General features: G+C 49.4%; 1 protein-coding gene across 5 annotated transcripts in view; it reads right to left on the bottom strand.

Moving 5' to 3' along the window:
- Positions 1 to 2491: 2491 nt before the first annotated feature.
- Positions 2492 to 17911, bottom strand: part of ARHGEF12 (Rho guanine nucleotide exchange factor 12) — an 88245-nt gene continuing 72825 nt past the window's right edge. For all 5 annotated transcript variants that reach the window (XM_077306789.1, XM_077306790.1, XM_077306787.1 and 2 more), the window contains 8 exons: positions 17121 to 17208; positions 13000 to 13089; positions 12777 to 12853; positions 12180 to 12410; positions 11262 to 11720; positions 10383 to 10693; positions 8482 to 8551; positions 2492 to 6928 (listed from right to left, as the gene is read on the bottom strand). In XM_077306789.1, coding sequence (XP_077162904.1) covers positions 6918 to 6928; positions 8482 to 8551; positions 10383 to 10693; positions 11262 to 11720; positions 12180 to 12410; positions 12777 to 12853; positions 13000 to 13089; positions 17121 to 17208 — 1337 coding nt within the window. In that variant the 3' untranslated portion in view covers positions 2492 to 6917. The remainder of the gene's footprint in view (positions 6929 to 8481; positions 8552 to 10382; positions 10694 to 11261; positions 11721 to 12179; positions 12411 to 12776; positions 12854 to 12999; positions 13090 to 17120; positions 17209 to 17911) is intronic.

Raw genomic sequence — 17911 nt, 5'->3', positions numbered from 1 at the left:
AACACATTGGTTTTAAATTAGAACTCAGGTTCCCTTTTAAGGTGTACATTGTATCTTATAGTACTTGGGACAGATAAGATTATATCGCTTGGAATGCAGAATATTGTTACAGTGCAAATTATCCCCTGCTTTTCATTCCAAGTCCTGTTTCCCCCTTCATCCAAGGCTATTTATTCTCTGCCTTCCCTCCGCCACACCCTCAATTCCTTTTTGTGTGTGTGTGACACTCTAAAACTGATCACCTTCTTTTTTCACAGAAGCTACACTATGAAAAGCAGTCACGCTAGCGCCAACGCTGACACTTTCTCCTCAGCAGTTAGAATGTTCATGAACACTCCATGGCACCCCTGCATCTCAGCCAGGGCTCTGGGCTGTAGACATAGCAGGCAATCTGGACCTAACATAGAAAAAAAATACTATTTGGCTGAAGAAGAATCTGTGGAAGGCAGCAATTTTTTCTCCTTAGCTGGAGTAATTTATTTACAACCACGCAGTCAGAGTGGGGGGGGGGGGGAGGAAGTATAAAACAATGTTCAAGAGCAACAGAATTTTTTTAAGGGGGGGGAAGAATCATCACCAGGAAAGCATAACAGAGCGCAAATTAGCAATTACAATAAAAAGTAGATTGCACAGAGTTTTATATGCACATTTCCGAGCTGGGGTGGAAAGGGGGAGGAAAACTTTTAGGTGATAAAAGCAGGGAGGGTTTGCTGCTGGAGGGAAAAAATGAATTGTTAATGTTCGAAAAACTGAGATGGAAAAGGGGCAAACAGAGCAGGAGACTTAAGTTTACCCTCTGAAAGCCCCCCTCCCCCTCCAACCCCCTCCATAGGACGGCGCCTGGCAATGAAACCTCAGCACAGATGTTGGCTATTAAACATGTGGCACTTTGCTCAATAGGATTTGAACTCCATCCAGGACAAGGAACATGGAACCATTAAAATGGGCAATAAGGAGCAGGCATGAAGAATGCAAAGTCCACAAAGCTCTCTGGCCAGCCTCCTGTTATACAATGCTTCCGCTACTGATGTTTCAATTAGGCCTCTTTCACTCGTCCCGACGGAACACAAAGGAACGGCGTCTGCCCCAAATTAACGGAGGAAGCTCATCTTTTTAATTTCCCCGTACGCAAGCGATTCAGGCCGATGTACGGAACTGGAGCTCTCCCGTGTTCCAGCCCAAAGGGAAACCAGCCTGCGCATGCCAGGAGCTCCACGGTCACAGGTAGAGGGTGCCAGGGCCTCCTCATGTTTTTTAAATGTGCATCCAAATGTGCAAGCTACAGTTGGGGCAAACAAGCATTTGAACATGACAGCTATCATACTGGCGCACTCACCGGAATTTGGAGGGAAGGGGTCTTCCTGTTGGTGCATACAACCTCGGCTTGTTGCCGTTTATTTTCTTAAACAACCCACCCGTTATGCAGCTCTGGCATCTACTGGCCCATTTTCCTCCACCTTTCAGGGCAAGATGTGCTCCCGGTAGATAAACCATGAGCTTCCTTTGCTAGCTTCCCCCTTCTTGACCTGTCATGTATTCTCAGTTCTGTTCCATACCAACAGTTCCTCTCCTAGAACAATGAATTTGGACAGGGATCCCCACGCCAAGGTTCGATTACAAGATTCCCTTGGAGGAGCAGATCCAGCCTTCCAGTTTGAATTGAAGCCTTAGGTCAGGGGTGGGCAAACTGTGGCCCTCCAGATGTCCATGGACTACAATTCCCATGAGCCCCTGCCAGAATTCGCTGGCAGGGGCTCATGGGAATTGCAGTCCACGGACATCTGGAGGGCCACAGTTTGCCCACCCCTGCCTTAGGATATTTTCAGAACTCTAGTCTTTTTTTTTGGGAGGGGGGTGGCAGGGGCATGGCATCCAGCAACCATTCTCCTCTCCCTCAGTACACCCAACAGCCTATTGCAAAAATAAATGGGCAATTAAATCCTGGTAAGCGACTGATACCTTTAATTAATTAATTGCGAGAGAGCAGAAAATAGTACAGATGGTGAAGAAAATTGAGATGGATACTTTTTTAGCTGAGCCAGGTCTCCTGGGAACGCGTTTGAATCAGTTTTGGACCTTCTCCAACTGAAAGATGGAAACCACGGAACAAGAGTAAGGCTGAGCTTGAGGCTTTGTAGAGACATTGTTGAAAAGGAGACAACACTGGATTCATTTTTGCGATGGTCAGGTGCCCTCTGTTGAACCACTGGATCCACTGGATTCCAGAAGGGGGGGGGGGGAAAGGACATTGTTTCTGTCACAGGTACCCGACGGGACGCCTTCTACGGCGGAGGTGCCAAAGCGACATGGATCGGCAGCATTCAACCGAAGAGAAGATCTGGCCTAGTCTGAGTGGATCAGAAAGGTCAGCTATGTCAAATATTAGACAGTTTCATGTGCCAGTCAAGCCCCCCCCCCCCCCCCCGGTAAGCTTATGCTGCCAAGTTCCAGGCAATTCAACGGTTTAAAAAACACACCACAACACGCCATAGTCGAAAGATTGGTTCCTTTAAGCTTATTTACTGATATCTGAATGCTTGAATTTTCTATTTCCCAGATTTTTTAAAAAAAACAACAACAAACTGCAGGTTTGTTTTTTTTAAATGACCGATATTTTGTTCCAAAAACATACAACCTTATCAGCTAATTAATGAGCGCTATTTTACAAACATACATACATCTGGATAATTAGAACAATAAACTCTTTTTTTTTCCTTAGACATTCAAACATGATCAGTTAAAAATACAGGATAGTTAATAAAAGGAAGGCTGTGTGTGTGTCACTTTTCAAACAATACGTCCAGATTTGGGTTTTTAATTTTTCCTTTTTAAAAAAAAAAATGTAGTCTGTTAAAAGGAATACATGATTGTACAGAGTAACATGGGGGAAAATATCTCTAGTAGTTAAGAGTTTCAAACAAGTCAAAAGCAAGTAAGAAAAATGCCAAGTATTTTGCTGGTGGCAGTGCACCATCGGGAATATATCTGCTTCTTCCGTTGGCACGTGGGCGGGGTAGGGGGCAATGCAAGGAAGGGTGGCACAGAAGAGTCACATTCACCCGTCATGCAAAAGCTGCATTCGGAATGAAAGGGAGGCAAAAACCTTAACACTGGTGCCTGGTTTTATCCAGGGCAACCAAAGCAAGTTATGGCAGCGTGGTCTCTGTGACTCTTTGCAGACCTTGACGGGAGTCAAGGATAATAGCAAAGCTTTTTTTGCAAGCCAATGTGCATACCTCAATGTCCATAAGCAACACTGGATCTGTTTGGACCCTTTGTTCTAACCCTATCCCCAGCAAAATGGGTTGGGAAGTTTGCAGTGTAAAAATGCAAGTGGTGCAGTCCAAACAAGATTGGGCCCGTGACTGCTGCAGGGGGAAAGCCAATACCCCTGCACAGAACCAACACACACACACACACACACACACAATACTATTATCTCATGCTCCTGTGTTTAAGATCAGGCTTGCACACACTGTAGGAGGAGACGGCAGAAAGCTCTGCATCACTTTAGACTGCAGGTCAGGGAAGCTTTGCTTTAGTAAAAAATGAAATCCCTGCAAATACCAGACTAGCCCAGCAAGGCACAGCTTGGGCTAGATTCAGCTGGCTAGCTTTCTCCCAGCTGGGCTGTTCAAACCACGTGGGAGAAGTATTAAAGCACAGTCTGTCAAGTTCTTACGGTACTGCTTTTAAAAAGTCAACCGTTGTCTTATCCCAAGTGCACGCCTCTCTAATAGTAAAATTGCTGACTGAGAGCAAATGCAGAATTTCAGATAAATACACACACACACACAATCACACACTCCTTGAGTGGAGAAGGCTAATTTGGCCCTGGCATTGCTGGGAGGTCCCCTCTAAAAGAGACCACAGCCTGGTTCTCTGCTTGTGGTCCCAAACATCTGCAAAGTGACACCATCACACAACCCACTCTGCCCCCCCGCGACAAGACCTGTTCAGTCTGGATCAGGCCAAGTCCACATCCACACAACTGATGGCTTTCCTTAGGAGGTTGTCATGTAGATCCACGCACTGGCTTTGGAATCCAAGCCCCTGTAAGCTGGTGCCAGGGACTCTAGTTAAACACACACACAAATTCCTAAGAAATGCTGTGGAGTGAACACCGGGGGGTGGGGACGAGGGGAGATGATGAAACGGGAATTGTTCCATTCCTCTGTTAAGTCTAAAGAAGGGAACGTTCACAGCTGGCAGGGAAGGGGAGAAAAGGGTCTCTTTGGCTGGAATTTCTCATGGCTATTCTAGGACACTGAAAGACAAACAACGGGAATCCCACAAAGTGCATTTGAGCATTGAACCCTCTTTCACAATGACAGATTTGTGCTCTGGGGTCTGCGGTACAGTAGATGCACTGGGGAAGTCAAGACAGCCCCTGCGTTTGAGATTTATGGCAACGAGAAGCAATTCTCTCCACCCCCACCTCCCCCCCAAAGAGCAGAATAATGCCCTTAACAGGGAATACTATTCTACAGGACAAACAGGCCTACCAACAAAGAAACAACAAACAGAAGAATGGACAGGAGCGCAGCACTGCACTTTGCTGCCCAAACCGAAGTGCCACCACACACACACAACTCACTGAGGTTACAGCTGCCACAGGACACTGGGAAGCTTTTAAGAGCTGCCTCTCAACCTGAATTCTGCTGGTCTGTTATGAGGTTGGACAACTTTGGCATCGGAAACTCAGGCATGCACTTCCCGAGCCACAGCTGAGAGAGCCCCTCTGCTTCTACGGAGCACAGACGGAAGGGAAGGGCAGGTTCTCCAGCCATAAAGGCAGAAGCCAAAAAGGGGTCAGAGACAGGCAGCTAGATGCTGAGTTGCTCAAGGGCTCCTCAAGAAAGAGGGCCACGAGGACAAAGCATACATACCGGGGTCTGTGGCCAAGAAAGAAGAGTAAGGCTCACAATGCAAGGCCAACAAATGGTACTTGCTGAAGAAGAGGGGCGTTAAAATCCTTCCTGCCCTGCCAAGATGGGCACCCTCTGTTTTCCTAACACCAAGAGGGGGTAAGACAAAGTTTCCCGTGGGAAAACAATTTACACTTTAGGAGTCAATGCTTGGGAAAGCTTCTAAAAATGAAAACAAACAAAACCGTATGTGAAATTTGGATTGGCACTGGAAGAAGTAAAAAGAGATCCTTCTGTTTGGTGGAGGAGACACCTGCACACGCACCTGGCTTCTGCTTTGGCTCTTCTCCACATCCCTAGGAGCACTATTCCAAATCTCTGCATGGAGATGGGAAATTTCCCCAGCTTGGTCTGCTTTTAAATATTCCCAGTCTCCCTGAAAGCAGAAGGAGAGGTTTGCATTTCACAGGGCTGGGGAGCAGCGGATCCAGGGGTAGTCAAACTGCGGGCCTCCAGATGTCCATGGACTACAATTCCCATGAGCCCCTGCCAGCAAATGCAGGGGAGGGCTGCAGTTTGACTACCCCTGGATTAGACTCTCGGCTGTTACAGCAGCAGGGGAAAGATGCCCGTGTATTAATGGGCCAGGCAGTGTGACCTTCACACCAGAAGGCAAAACAAGGAAGATTCTGCACAATGTACAGAGGTGTGGGTGGATGGCGACATGTTCATGGAGGACAGAGGAGAGTGTTCTGGAGTTTGGCACGTTTCAGTCTGGATGGTCGAAATACAACAGTTAAAAAAGGACAGCCCAAGATTTGGGGACTGGCACAGGCATTTCTTGACCCCTTGCAAAAAGAGAGAAGCCACTTCCTAAAGCATTCATTACACAGGAAGAGTACCCATCTCTGACCAAGCCATCTGGAGAGCACAGGATAACGGACATGGCTGCAGCCCTCTCAGTTCTATTCTCAAACAAGGTTCACTTTCAAATTCGGCACTCAGAGAAACACTGCAGCACTGGGGTTCTGGGATCCCACATGATTTCAGAGCACTTTGGCACCAACCGTGCAAAAACAAAACAAAACACACCACCAAAACTGCCCCCCTCGGCCCACCCACATGCATCCAAGACGGTCAGCAAGACGTAGGTAACTGGCTAACTATTGCTTCCCTCGGTAGCAACACCGCAAACATGCACCATGGCTCTGACATCTCCATCCGGATTTGAGAAAGGCTGGGGGGCTTGTGGATTTCAACAAAACACTGCTGCCAGGTGCTTGCTGCCAACAGGAGAGTCAGAATGAAGGTCAAAGCAGAGCCAAGAGTGTGGGAGGAAAGGAACCAAACATCCAGTCCTTTTCCTCTCCTCTGTCAACCCCCACGCATTGAGGAACGGTATCCAAGGATAACTGGAATTGCCCCATCTCCAGGGGCTGGTGGATGCCCATCGCCCAGAAGTTGTTCTGAGCGGCAGCCGGGTGGACGCTCAGCTGTGCAGCTGTTCAGAACGCAATCCAGTGAGATCTGCTTCTGCAAACCCTGCACAGTCTCAGGAGCAGAGGATTCCTGGGGCCACCTGAGGCACCGGGGGGAGGAGGGGGCTATAAACTGGCACTATCCTCTCTTATAAAAAAAAAAAGCAAAATAAAATACAAATTAAAGTGTGCTTTCAGTACACGGAATGAAGTCAAATAAATACATTGATTGTTTTCTTTTTATGTCTAAATACATTTTTTTTATATATATCCTACACCCAAAGCTTTATACATTTGGTTTTTTTTTTGTTTTGTTTTTCCTTTTCTCATTTCTGAATTAAAAAAAAAAAAGAATTTCTGCCAGCGAGAGGAGGAAGGGACAACGGCGACACCGCCTCTCCCTGCCGAGCGAGAGCAGAGGCCTCGGAGGAAAGTCCCCGTGCTGGAGCACTCAGGGCCAGGCAGTCCGTGAAAGAGAGTCCTCTTGCTACAGAGTTGAGGCCGAGGGCTGCAGGCACCAACGCAAGGCCGAGGCTCCCGTCCGATCTTCGTCCACTTCCAGGAAGAGTCACTAACTTTTATCTGAGGGCGAAAGAAGCAGAGCAGAGCTGTACTCTCTGGAGCGCAGTGCAATTCAGAGACATCCCACCCTCCTTGCAGCCTGCTAACGTGACGGGACCTGTCCCCCTCCCCCCCCCCAAGCTGCAGCAACTGCCTGGTGCTGCCCTTGATCTAAGTGGCTGGCTGGCTGCAGCTGGATCCTGATGCGATGCCCCTGACACCTATAGGAAGCAGGCAAACAAGACTACTCTTCTCCTAGGGCAGGGGTGGGCAAACTGTGGCCCTCCAAATGTCCATGGACTACAATTCCCATGATCCCCTGCCAGCAAATGCTGGCAGGGGCTCATGGGAATTGTAGTCCATGGACATCTGGAGGGCTGCAGTTTGACTGCCCCTGTCTAGGGGAAGCGTTCTGCTTGTTCTGCACTGAGACACTCTTCTTGTGCTTCTGCTCACTGCAGGGCGACAGCCAAGGGAAGTGACTGAACAGGAACAGTGAGACTTTGGTATCTGCCACCCAATCAATAATTTATTACGGTCATGGCCCAGCAGAATAAAACATGTATCTGAAGCCCTCTGTAGCTAGTCAGTCACAGACAGCTGTTGCAAACTTTTGCATGTAGACAAGGAGGCGAGGAAAAGGCATGGCTCCTAAGGAACTTTGAGCCTCCCAGGGTTTCCGGAATATCTGTAAGAGTGGCTTTGCAGAGGACACAGAATCATAGAGTTGGAAGGGGCCATACAGGCCATAGAATCATAGAATCATAGAGTTGGAAGGGGCCACACAGGCCATCTAGTCCAACCCCCTGCTCAACGCAGGATCAGCCCTAAGCATCCTAAAGCATCCAAGAAAAGTGTGTATCCAACCTTTGCTTGAAGACGGCCAGTGAGGGGGAGCTCTCCACCTCCTTAGGCAGCCTATTCCACTGCTGAACTACTCTGACTGTGAAAATCTTTTTCCTGATATCTAGCCTATATCGTTGTACTTGAAGTTTAAACCCATTACTGCGTGTCCTTTCCTCTGCAGCCAACAGAAACAGCATCCTGCCCTCCTCCAAGTGACACGATGCACAACAAAAGTGGGGAAGACAGACATGAATCTGGTGCAGATCTGCCTCTTCCTACTTCCACTGTGTTAGACTCTGGTTTCCGAACAGCCTTGAGAACCTGCATGTGGAAATGGCACAGAGAAACCGTCCCAGGCTTAATCTTCTGGTGGTCTCCTCGGGACCACCAGCCCGGTACAACTGATGCGTCAAGGAAACGGGATCATCTCACAGAGTTACAGGCTAGTGGAAGAAGGTGGAAGCGAAGCATTTCAATGTGCCACGCAATCCGCTTAAGACTCAGAGGAAGGAACGCCCCGTCAGCAAAACGGAGCGATGATTTATGGTGCTTTGGAACCAGGGGCTCCTTCTGAAAACGCAGAAGCCACAGTGAAAGCTCTGGACGCTTTTACTAGAAAGATTAACAAGCTGGCTTCTCCTGCAGCGCTTGGTGCCAAGGCCCGGCAATATTTTAACACTGCATTACCATTCAGAAATCCGCCGTCAGGAGTCAAAAGGAAGGCCTACCTGAGTGCTCGTCTGCGGGGGCTGATCCAGCCAGCCTGTGCTGAAGAGTGGCATAATTCTCCTCCACTTCCTGGGCAAACAACAACAGCAGTCTATCAGGCACGGTTTAGAGAGGGGTGCTTGACCCAAAACCTACTGGAACCAGGACTGGCCCGGTTCTGAAACAAGCTCGTTGCTCTCGCCTGAGCCATCCCTAGGAACTCTTGTGCCAAGGAAACACTTCGGATGAGCTTGGGCTGCTACCATTCAAAAAGCTGATGCCTCTCTGAAGACAGACGCCATTCTGCAGGGACAGCAGCAAAGCCTGATGCTGTGGCCCTTCTCAAGGACACAAACATCTAAGCAGGCCCAAAATCATCGCTGAAGCATGAGGGGATAAATTAAATGTAACTTTGGCATCCGTCTGCAATCAGAGAGTCTTTCAAGTGTCTTCCATAAGTAACAGCCTCTACAGCAGGGGTAATCAAACTGCGGCCCTCCAGATGTCCATGGACTACAATTCCCATGAGCCCCTGCCAGCATTTGCTGGGAATTGTAATCCATGGACATCTGGAGGGCCAGTTTGACTACCCCTGCTCTACAGTGATGGGGAGACTTTCCAGCATCTTGGCTGATTCACTGGATGGAGAAGAGTTGTGGGGAGGCTCAATGGGAAAGGCTCTGCTTTGCATTAGGGATGTTTGCACGGGAAAATAACGGTACTTTTTGGAGTTAGCCCAAATTTGGCTGGATGTGAATCACCCGTTCAATGGTTCAGTATAGGGCAGGGGTAGCCAAACTGAGGCTCTCCTGATGTCTGTTGACTACAGTTCCCATGAGCCCCTGCCATCAGCATATAGTACAGTACAGGGATTTGGAGATGTTCACTCTCTGAACTGCCAGGAGGAAAGTCCTTAAAAACTTGTTACACTGTCATGTTTGATAGACAGGTGTGGCTTAAAATCTTTTCTAGCTCTCTCTCTCTCTCAAAAAAATCACAAGCAAATTGATTCTTATGGTTTATCTTCTTAGTTCAGCATGTAGTGAAGCAACTAGTTCTTGGCCCCCAGGAGCACAAGTATGTGTTGTTTAACCCCATAGGTCTGGGGTCCCATGCATCCATTTTATTAGTGGGTGAGCTTTTTTCCGGTGGAAGGAGACCTCCCTTGATGCAACGTTTCTCTTCTGGGAAAAGCTCCTTCCGCTTGATCGATAAGACACAAGCACCACAACCTCAGCACCACAACTTAGAGCTACACTGACTCTTCTACCCCACCTTGCCTGAAACTGCAGGCCTTCACGAGGGCTCCTGAGTCTAAGCCAGTCTGACCTCACTCTTGCCCCCTCCCCACATGCCCGCAGCACTTCCTGACCAATCGTAGCACAATAATTTGCCTTAAAACCTTCCCTGACCTCAATTCACATCCCCTCATCTGGAAAGCTCCTGGTTCAGCAGGTTTACTGCAAGCTTCTTGCTTATCATCTCCTTGCATTTGGAAAACTGGGCTGACTCTTTGGGTGTTGCGATATTCACAAGTTAAAGGCATAGGTATACCTCGAAAGCAGGGGTAGTCAGCCTGCGGCCCTCCAGATGTCCATGGACTACAATTCCCAGGAGCCCCTGCTCCTGGGAATCGTAGTCCATGGACATCTGGAGGGCCGCAGTTTGACTACTCCTGCTCTAAAGAATATATTCTTCCTCTCCTGGCCTCAGAATTTATGCCATGTGAGCCACTGCCAATCTCTGAATCTTTGAAGAGCTGCCATGGAAATCAGTCAAGAAGGAAAATGCATATCTGTCCTCAAGCACGCTGTGACAATTGTCCTCTTCAGCCCCCAGTTCCCTGCCTTCTACACAAATTTGTCACGTCAGTGGACAAGAATTGCAGCCGAAAGGGAATCTGTAGCAGAACATGACATACCTTTAAGCGTTCAAGGTCAGCCTTTATCTTCTGGATGTAATGCATTATCTGCATACGTGACTCTACTGAGAAAGGAGGGCCTAGTACACCTGAGCTGGGCTCCTCTGCCGCTTCCCAGGAGGAGGCCGTGAATTCCTCCGCAAACGGTGAGCTTCTTCTGTCTGGCTGGGTGTCCGGCAGGGACGTCGGCTGCTGGGGGGCAGAGTCCGTTGCACCACTGCCTGCAGTGGACCGCAGAACCAGCGAAGACATCTCCTCGTCGGTGGAGCTCTCCTGCACTGTGCCGTATCCATCAAGGATCAAATAATTTCCTGTGAAGAAAACACCTTGACACTCTACGGCAGCCCGGGAGACAGGGCTACGTGACCATGCACTGAACTACTTTGTTTCCTTCTTAGCTGCATGAGCTGTAACAAAAGCCTCGGTGCTTAAAACCTTGGCATCTGGACTCCCAGCTCTGCGGAGGCTTACAGATATAAGCACTTGATACATGCTCACAGGTGCTCTATTATTTCTCCCCACGTTGCAGCAGGGCTGGTCCTCCAGCCAGGCCACCCAAGCAACTTCTTGGGACCACAGAAGAAAGTGCCGGTGACTCTCAGCAACTGGCTCCTCCTCCTGGGTCTGCACCCCCAAGATGGGTCCATTTCATCCTTCGGTGCTGCCTCTGGACCCAGCTGGTGACAGTACAGACCAAGGAGATGACGGGCACGCTTTGCTCAGAGCCACAAAATGCCATGAAGTGGCCCAGAGTTCCTCTCTTGGCATTCAGCCTTGGCTCAAATGACACCTGTATGGGCCACCCCATCTGAGAACTCTGAAGTTCTATCAGAATGTGGAAACCTCTCATGGCAAGGCTGCAGCTCTGGGATTGCTCACCTGAGATCCGCAACTGCACTTCTTCCTCCCCCTTTCTTTCTGCCGCTTCACCTTCTGATTGGTTCTCGTCGCTGTGGGCTTCATGAGCATCAAAAAAGTGCTCTCCGCCATCCTCGGCGCTGATCCCTTCCAGCTCTGTGACGGGGGTATCTGGGTTCGTGCTCAAGGAGTCTGTTAACCGCCTGCTACTTGACGTCGTGTCCCCCAGCTGCAGGAATTCACCTGAAGTCCGGTGACCGTAACAAGGTCCACAGCTGCTTGTTCCTGCGCCAGAAGGGTTCCTACTCACACCGGTTGGGGGTGTCTTGCTGAATGAGTGTCTCGATCCTCTTTGGACACCGGTTTCTCCTTGCGCTCCCTGGGAAACTGTCCTATGCCTTGGGGAATGGTGGTGGTCTTCCAGAGCCTCCTTTTCAGACAGGCCCAGCTGCTGCATCAGCAGATGCTTCAATAAACCCACTGAAAAGAAACGCAGAATCGTCACACGTCTTGTCATCCTGTCTCGGTATTCCCTCTTTGCTTCTGGCGCAGATAAAGAAGTCAGTGTTAGAGTTTGCCTGCCCTTGAGAAGGAGCAGGGTCTACAGCCAGCATTCACAGAAGATGCAAGACATACATCAAAGCAGGAGTCTGAATTTTTGGTCAGCCTCTTCTCCCGGGGTGCCCTGATGCTGCCACGTTCAGCCCCAGTCAGCTGGGGAGACGTCTCTCCTTTAAATGATTCCACCCCTGCAGCAGCTCCCTGGCCGTCTTACCTGCAAACAGGAGAGGTCCTCCTCTCTAGACAAGGAAGGGAGGTCATGCCTGTCTGGCTGGCGGGGGTGGGGGGGGGGAATAACACGCAATCTCAGTTGCTTATAAATTGCCCAAATCAGTCCCTTTGGGGACGCTGGTGTCACAAGTACACTCAGTGACTTACAGTTCCGTAGTGCATCCAATGCCCACCGTTCCTCTGAGATTTGGGAAGCGGATTCAGAACTCGGGGGGCCGCAGTGCTCAGAGGGCTCTTTGATCAGCAACTCTGCCGGGGGTTCTTTGCCAAACTGGCTGTCGGCCTCCAGGAGCTCCTCTTCCTCCAGCTTCTCTGCCATGGCTGCGGAGGGGGACTCGGCCTTCAGCATCAACGGAGACTCCAGCCCCAGATCCTTATCTAACAAACAAAAAACGGCAGAGCCAGAATCAACACGCGATTCAATTAGGCATTTTAAGGCAATTTTGGTTAAATCCATAAAAGCTCACAAGATTAGAGCTACTATAAGATTGTATCAGATAGGCTAAACTCGCACGTGGTTTCTCATGTGCCCCCCAAGGGGCCAGATGACCCTAAGCCTGCAATGTGATTTTTTGACTATTGGATGACAGAAATCTGGGGCAACAATAAGAGAAAGGCTCCGGAGTGGCACACGGAGGCGTCAAATTAACACAGGGCTCTGATCCCATAAAAGCAGCACGAGATGACAAAACGCATCACAGCGATAAACACCACTGGAAAAACCCACGGACGTGTAATTTGTACCTGGGCTCTGGATGCTGCTGTCAGGAGCCGCTTGCTCTTCCTTCAGTTTCTGCTGGTCTTCCTCTTCACGATCTTCCCTGCAAGATGAGAACAAATCAATCATGCACTTTTGACAATGCCCTCACCCACACCCCCTTTTTAAAGGACCCTCTGCTTGTGTACGGCCCAGGCAATCTCGAAACGCTCTGCTGAAAGTCCCCAAACAAGCAACAAAACAACTTACTCGCAGGGCCCAGACTGGGGCAATGGAATTGGCCTCCTGCCTCGCGCCACCTTCACTGTCCCTGCCATCCGCGCAATGAGGTCTTGCCACCTGCGGGTGAGCGAGAAGAACATCCTCAGAGGGACGGCCGGTCGGAAAAACCGGTAGCCGAATTGCGCATGGCCGCTGGTGGGATGAGGCGCCATCATAAGGGCGTAGGAGACGCCATGTTGGATCCGGCCAATGGCCCATCCGGTCCAACGCTCCGTGTTACGCAGGGGCCAACTAAACATCCTCCTCCCCAAGTCGGTTCCTGCGGTCCTCACGGGTATTTGATGGTGACAAGGTGAGTTTTATTCAAGGGGACAAGAGGTTTCAGCTTTGTCAACACTCTGTCACATTTCATTTCCATCCGTCCTGCCTCAGCCCAAATTAGCTCGGTGAGCTTTTAGGACGCACGTGCTTCCTCCTCTTGGGGCTGCTGTGCAGACTGGATTAATTAACACAGGAAGGAAACAGGGAACTGCTGCCCTACTGTTCTGGGGAGGGAAAAACACGCACGGCCAAGACATAAGGGGAGCAACAAAGTACCACTCTGCAGGGCAGCTAGGCGACGAAGGCAGTGCAAGGCTTGTCTGGCCCGCGCAAGCGCATACGTGTGCACACGCAAACAGGCAGTGCTGCTCTTGATTGCCATGAGGCTGCTGTATGGCTACCTTTAGTTATGTTCTTTCAACTGCACCTCCCAGAAACGAGTCAGACTAAGGAGACTGTAGCCAGGAGGACATTCCGGTGTTCGGATTGACAAAAGGGACATCATGAAGAATCCCAGAAGTAGCACACTGACCAAGGGCAAGTCTGAGTCAGGATGCAGGAGAAAGTCCCTGTGCTTCCAGTCACTGAGAAAGGGGAGTGAGTCTGGGCAGCCAGAAAGCAGCACCAAAGCTCTGAGCAGGTCATGTCCAAAGGGAGCACTGGGGATGGGGGGGGGGGGGAGGCAGGAGCGCACGGAACAGCACAGGCCTGTGTGATAATGAACAAATGGGGCTCTGAGCTGAATGTCTGAATATGCAAAGGGAGAAAAGTCGGGTTTTGTTAGGGCAGGTCACCTTCCTTAAGAAGTTTGCTCCACGGATGCAATGGGAGGAGGAGAAGCAGCAGCCTGAAGAACTCTCCGCTTGCATCTCTAGGCGGCTCTAATAAAAACGCAGAGAGCGGCTGGGAACAAAAGCTCTCCTAAAGCTACCGCTCTCATTCCTGCACTCCGGAATTTAATGGCCCACGTGAGGGCAAAAAGAAACCTCATCAGGCTATTGAAGCCTTTTGTTACCGGAGGAAGAAGACACCTTGTTGGCGTGTGAGACTTTCCCCTTTCTGTAGGGAACTGTTCACATTTATAATTAATACCCTGCGTCTGCAGGGCGTGAGAGGGCAGCAGTTCAACTGATCATCTCCTGAACCCAAAACCCTCCCTGATAGCTGCTTCCTCAGTTCTGTGAACACGAGAACCCTCTGATCCATATTCAGGAGTTCCTCCCCCCCCCCCCAATTTTCCTGCTGGAACTGAACTGGACACCCCCGTCTTTTTTGTTTGTGTTTCCAGAAGAACAAGAAGAGGCCAAATCCTATTGTAGGTTTACCCTCAGCTTCATCTGAATCTTTTGACTCCTTAATGTGAACTACATCTATCTTCGAGTGTCACTAAACTTCACCTATCACCAAACTCTTTCTCTGCAAAAAAGAAAACAAAACAAAAACAACTCTGCTCTTTTATCTGGAATAATAAAGATTGCCCCGTTTCTTGAGCCTCCAGTCTCCACCCTTAGACCTCACTCCAGCAAAGAAGAAAGGAACGGGATAGTTTTGCCTGAAGCTGTAGAAGTCCCAGCTTTGGGGAGGGGGAGCATGTCGCTGCCTCTTTTTCAAAGCACCAATTGCAGTCAACGGCCTTCCTCCACTGCCTGGGGTTTCCCCAACACCTTCTGTCCATGCAGGTTAGCCCCCCCCCCCCCAACATGGGGGAGAATGCAGAGAGCAGCATCCAAATCCTGCACAGGCGGCCCACTTCAGCCTCAGAGCTGCTTGGACATTCAAGGGGTTACTCGATACTGGAGCGAACAGCTTTTCTCAGAGCAGAGGGCGGATGAGGATAAAGCAAAGCTGCCACCTCTGTGGGCCGGCAGTTTACAATTCATGACGACAGAAGGTATGGAAAACTATTAAACAAGTGAAGCTGACAGCATTGTAAAACACTCCCAGTGAAGTTCCAAGCTGCTAGCAAAGCCAAGTGCCAAACTGGATGCTTTGGAATGGCAACGGATTCAGTACGAGGAGATGCTTTGGAAAGCGAAGAAGAAGAAGGAGAAGGAGAAGGAGAAGGAGAAGGAGAAGGAGAAGGAGAAGGAGAAGAAGGGGAAGGGGAAGGGGAAGGGGAAGGGGAAGGGGAAGGGGAAGGGGAAGGGGAAGGGGAAGGGGAAGGAGAAGGAGAAGGAGAAGGAGAAGGAGAAGAAGAGTTGGTTCTTATATGCTGCTTTTCTCTACCCAAAGGAGACTCAAAGCAGCTTAACAGTTGCCTTCCCTTTCCTCTCCCCACAACAGACACCCTGTGGGATGGGTGAGGCTGAGAGAGCCCTGATATTACTGAAGAAGAAGAGTTGGTTCTTATATGCTGCTTTTCTCTACCCAAAGGAGGCTCAAAGTGGCTTACAGTCGCCTTCCCTTTCCTCTCCCCACAACAGACACCCTGTGGGATGGGTGAGGCTGAGAGAGCCCTGAGATTACTGAAGAAGAAGAATTGGTTCTTATATGCCGCTTTTCTCTACCCAAAGGAGACTCAAAGCAGCTTAACAGTTGCCTTCCCATTCCTCTCCCCACAACAGACACCCTGTGGGGTGGGTGAGGCTGAGAGAGCCCTGATATCACTGCTCGGTCAGAACAATTTTATCAGTGCTGTGGGGAGCCCAAGGTCACCCAGCTGGTTGCATGTGGAGGAGTGCAGAATCGAACCCGGCTCTCCATATTAGAAGTCCACACTCCTAAGCACTGCACCGAACTGTATGCTTCGGAATGGCAATGGATGCAATAAGAGGAGATGCTTTGGACTGTTTACAGATGGGGGTCAGAAATCTGCAAGCGAAGTCTGTTCGGAGGTATAATTGAGTTCTTTTACCTGCACGGTCACACAACACAGTACTGTGTGGTTTAGGAAATTTTCAATTAAAAAAACACACTAGAACACTAACGCTAAAATCAATGGATTTAATTACGGCTAACAGAGAACATGAATTGAGCAGAGATAAGAATCAAGTGCTCCTCAGATTGAAAACTAGCATTGTCATCTTTTTCTCTCTCTTTTTTTAACCTCTGGAACCCTCGATCGTTTAATGACCTTAATTACACATCAGGCGGATTACATGGGATTAAAAGGCAATTTATTGTCATAGGAGGACTGAGGTCTACTTAAAACAAAATAGCAAGAGTCTCCAGGGCCCATTACCGACTCTCTGGTGCTGAGGAATCCTCCTCCTCAATGGCTGTCAATTTTAAAGACGGGGCAAGGCCATAAAATATCCCTCCTCCTGTTGCCTGTTCTTACGGGCTGTCCTTTGCACAGAAAAGTTCGCAATTCTGGGCTCATCCCATTAACCTTGCATAATTACTTCAGGACGCTGCAGAGGCGAGTGAACAAACACTGCCTGCCTGATCAGCAAAACGGGTCTCGAGAGGAGTTTATCCTGTGCAACCTTCTGAACGCCTCAGGCAGAAGTCCTGGAAGGAGCTGACCTTTATACTAGCCCAGTTCTCTGAAGAGAGAACACAGAGATCGGTCAGGCACCCTATCAGGCCATATAAGAACCAACGCCTCTTGTTCTTAAGTGGTGGAGAGGCTAGTCCTGCAGACTCAAGAGTCATGATCAGGAGGAGCTCTAGTAGGGTGGGGTATTCTATACAGGCTCCAGTGATCGTGGAGAAGGGGGGAACCTTAAGGATGTCGCAAGCCATTCCATTTTGACAAGGAAAATGCTTCATAGATAACCAAACACAAGACCTCTCTCTCTCTCCCTCTCTCTCTCTTCCCCTCCCTCCTTCGCAAGCAATTGACCCCGTGCAGAACAGCTAAGGCAGCCAAGCCCACTACTTACACAGTTTTTTCTGAAACCGTCTGTGCCACTAGTTCATAGATCTGGGCTCCGTTTTCCGACATGGAGATGACAAAGAAAGCCTTGTTATCTGGGGAAGACACAGGGGAAGTTAAATCTGGTATCACCAGGCCCTGTTGTGCTTTATCTGGGATTCAGGGAAACGATGGATTTCTACTTGGGCCAGTGGCAGTGCAAGGAAGTCATGAGAAATCACATTCCCAGAAGCAAAGGAAGTGCAGAACAAGAGTTCATTTCCAGAGATAAAATTCAGACAGAGCCTGGTTGCTGCTCCCCAAATCCCACCCACAGCAAAGTGAGGCTGCTTACCCTGCCTCACAGCATACACCAGCTTCTCTGGGACAGAGCCAAGACTGTCTACAGTGCAGAAGGCATGGGTGCTTGAACAGTCATGAAGGATGTCACCACCAAGACATACCACAGAACTGTCCCTCTTAAACCAAAGAGCTACAAGTACATGGAGTTTCCATCTCTAACTTCTAAAACTGGGGGAGGGGGAGGGCTGCTGAACAGTAGCAAGCAGCCAGTCCTGGGTAAATTATACAAATTGTGTGGTATCAAGTTGCTTGCTGGTGGCTGTTATGCCAAGGCTTCAAGGCTGGCAATATTGTTACTGACTAACAACCCCCACAACAGCCACTGAAGGGCCTTTTGATTCTTAAAGCTACAGAGGCTGCTGTTATTAATCTAGAGAGGGTTTAACCTCCAAATGTTTCAAGATTCCATGTTTTTCTGCAAGCCTGGAACTTTTTTGGATTTATAGAAAGATCCAT

This window comes from Paroedura picta, chromosome 12 (genome assembly GCF_049243985.1).
Source record: "Paroedura picta isolate Pp20150507F chromosome 12, Ppicta_v3.0, whole genome shotgun sequence".
In the NCBI taxonomy this organism is placed as follows: domain Eukaryota; kingdom Metazoa; phylum Chordata; class Lepidosauria; order Squamata; family Gekkonidae; genus Paroedura; species Paroedura picta.
The sequence above is the reverse complement of the archived record's forward strand: the minus strand, read 5'-3'. Positions and strand labels throughout refer to the sequence as shown.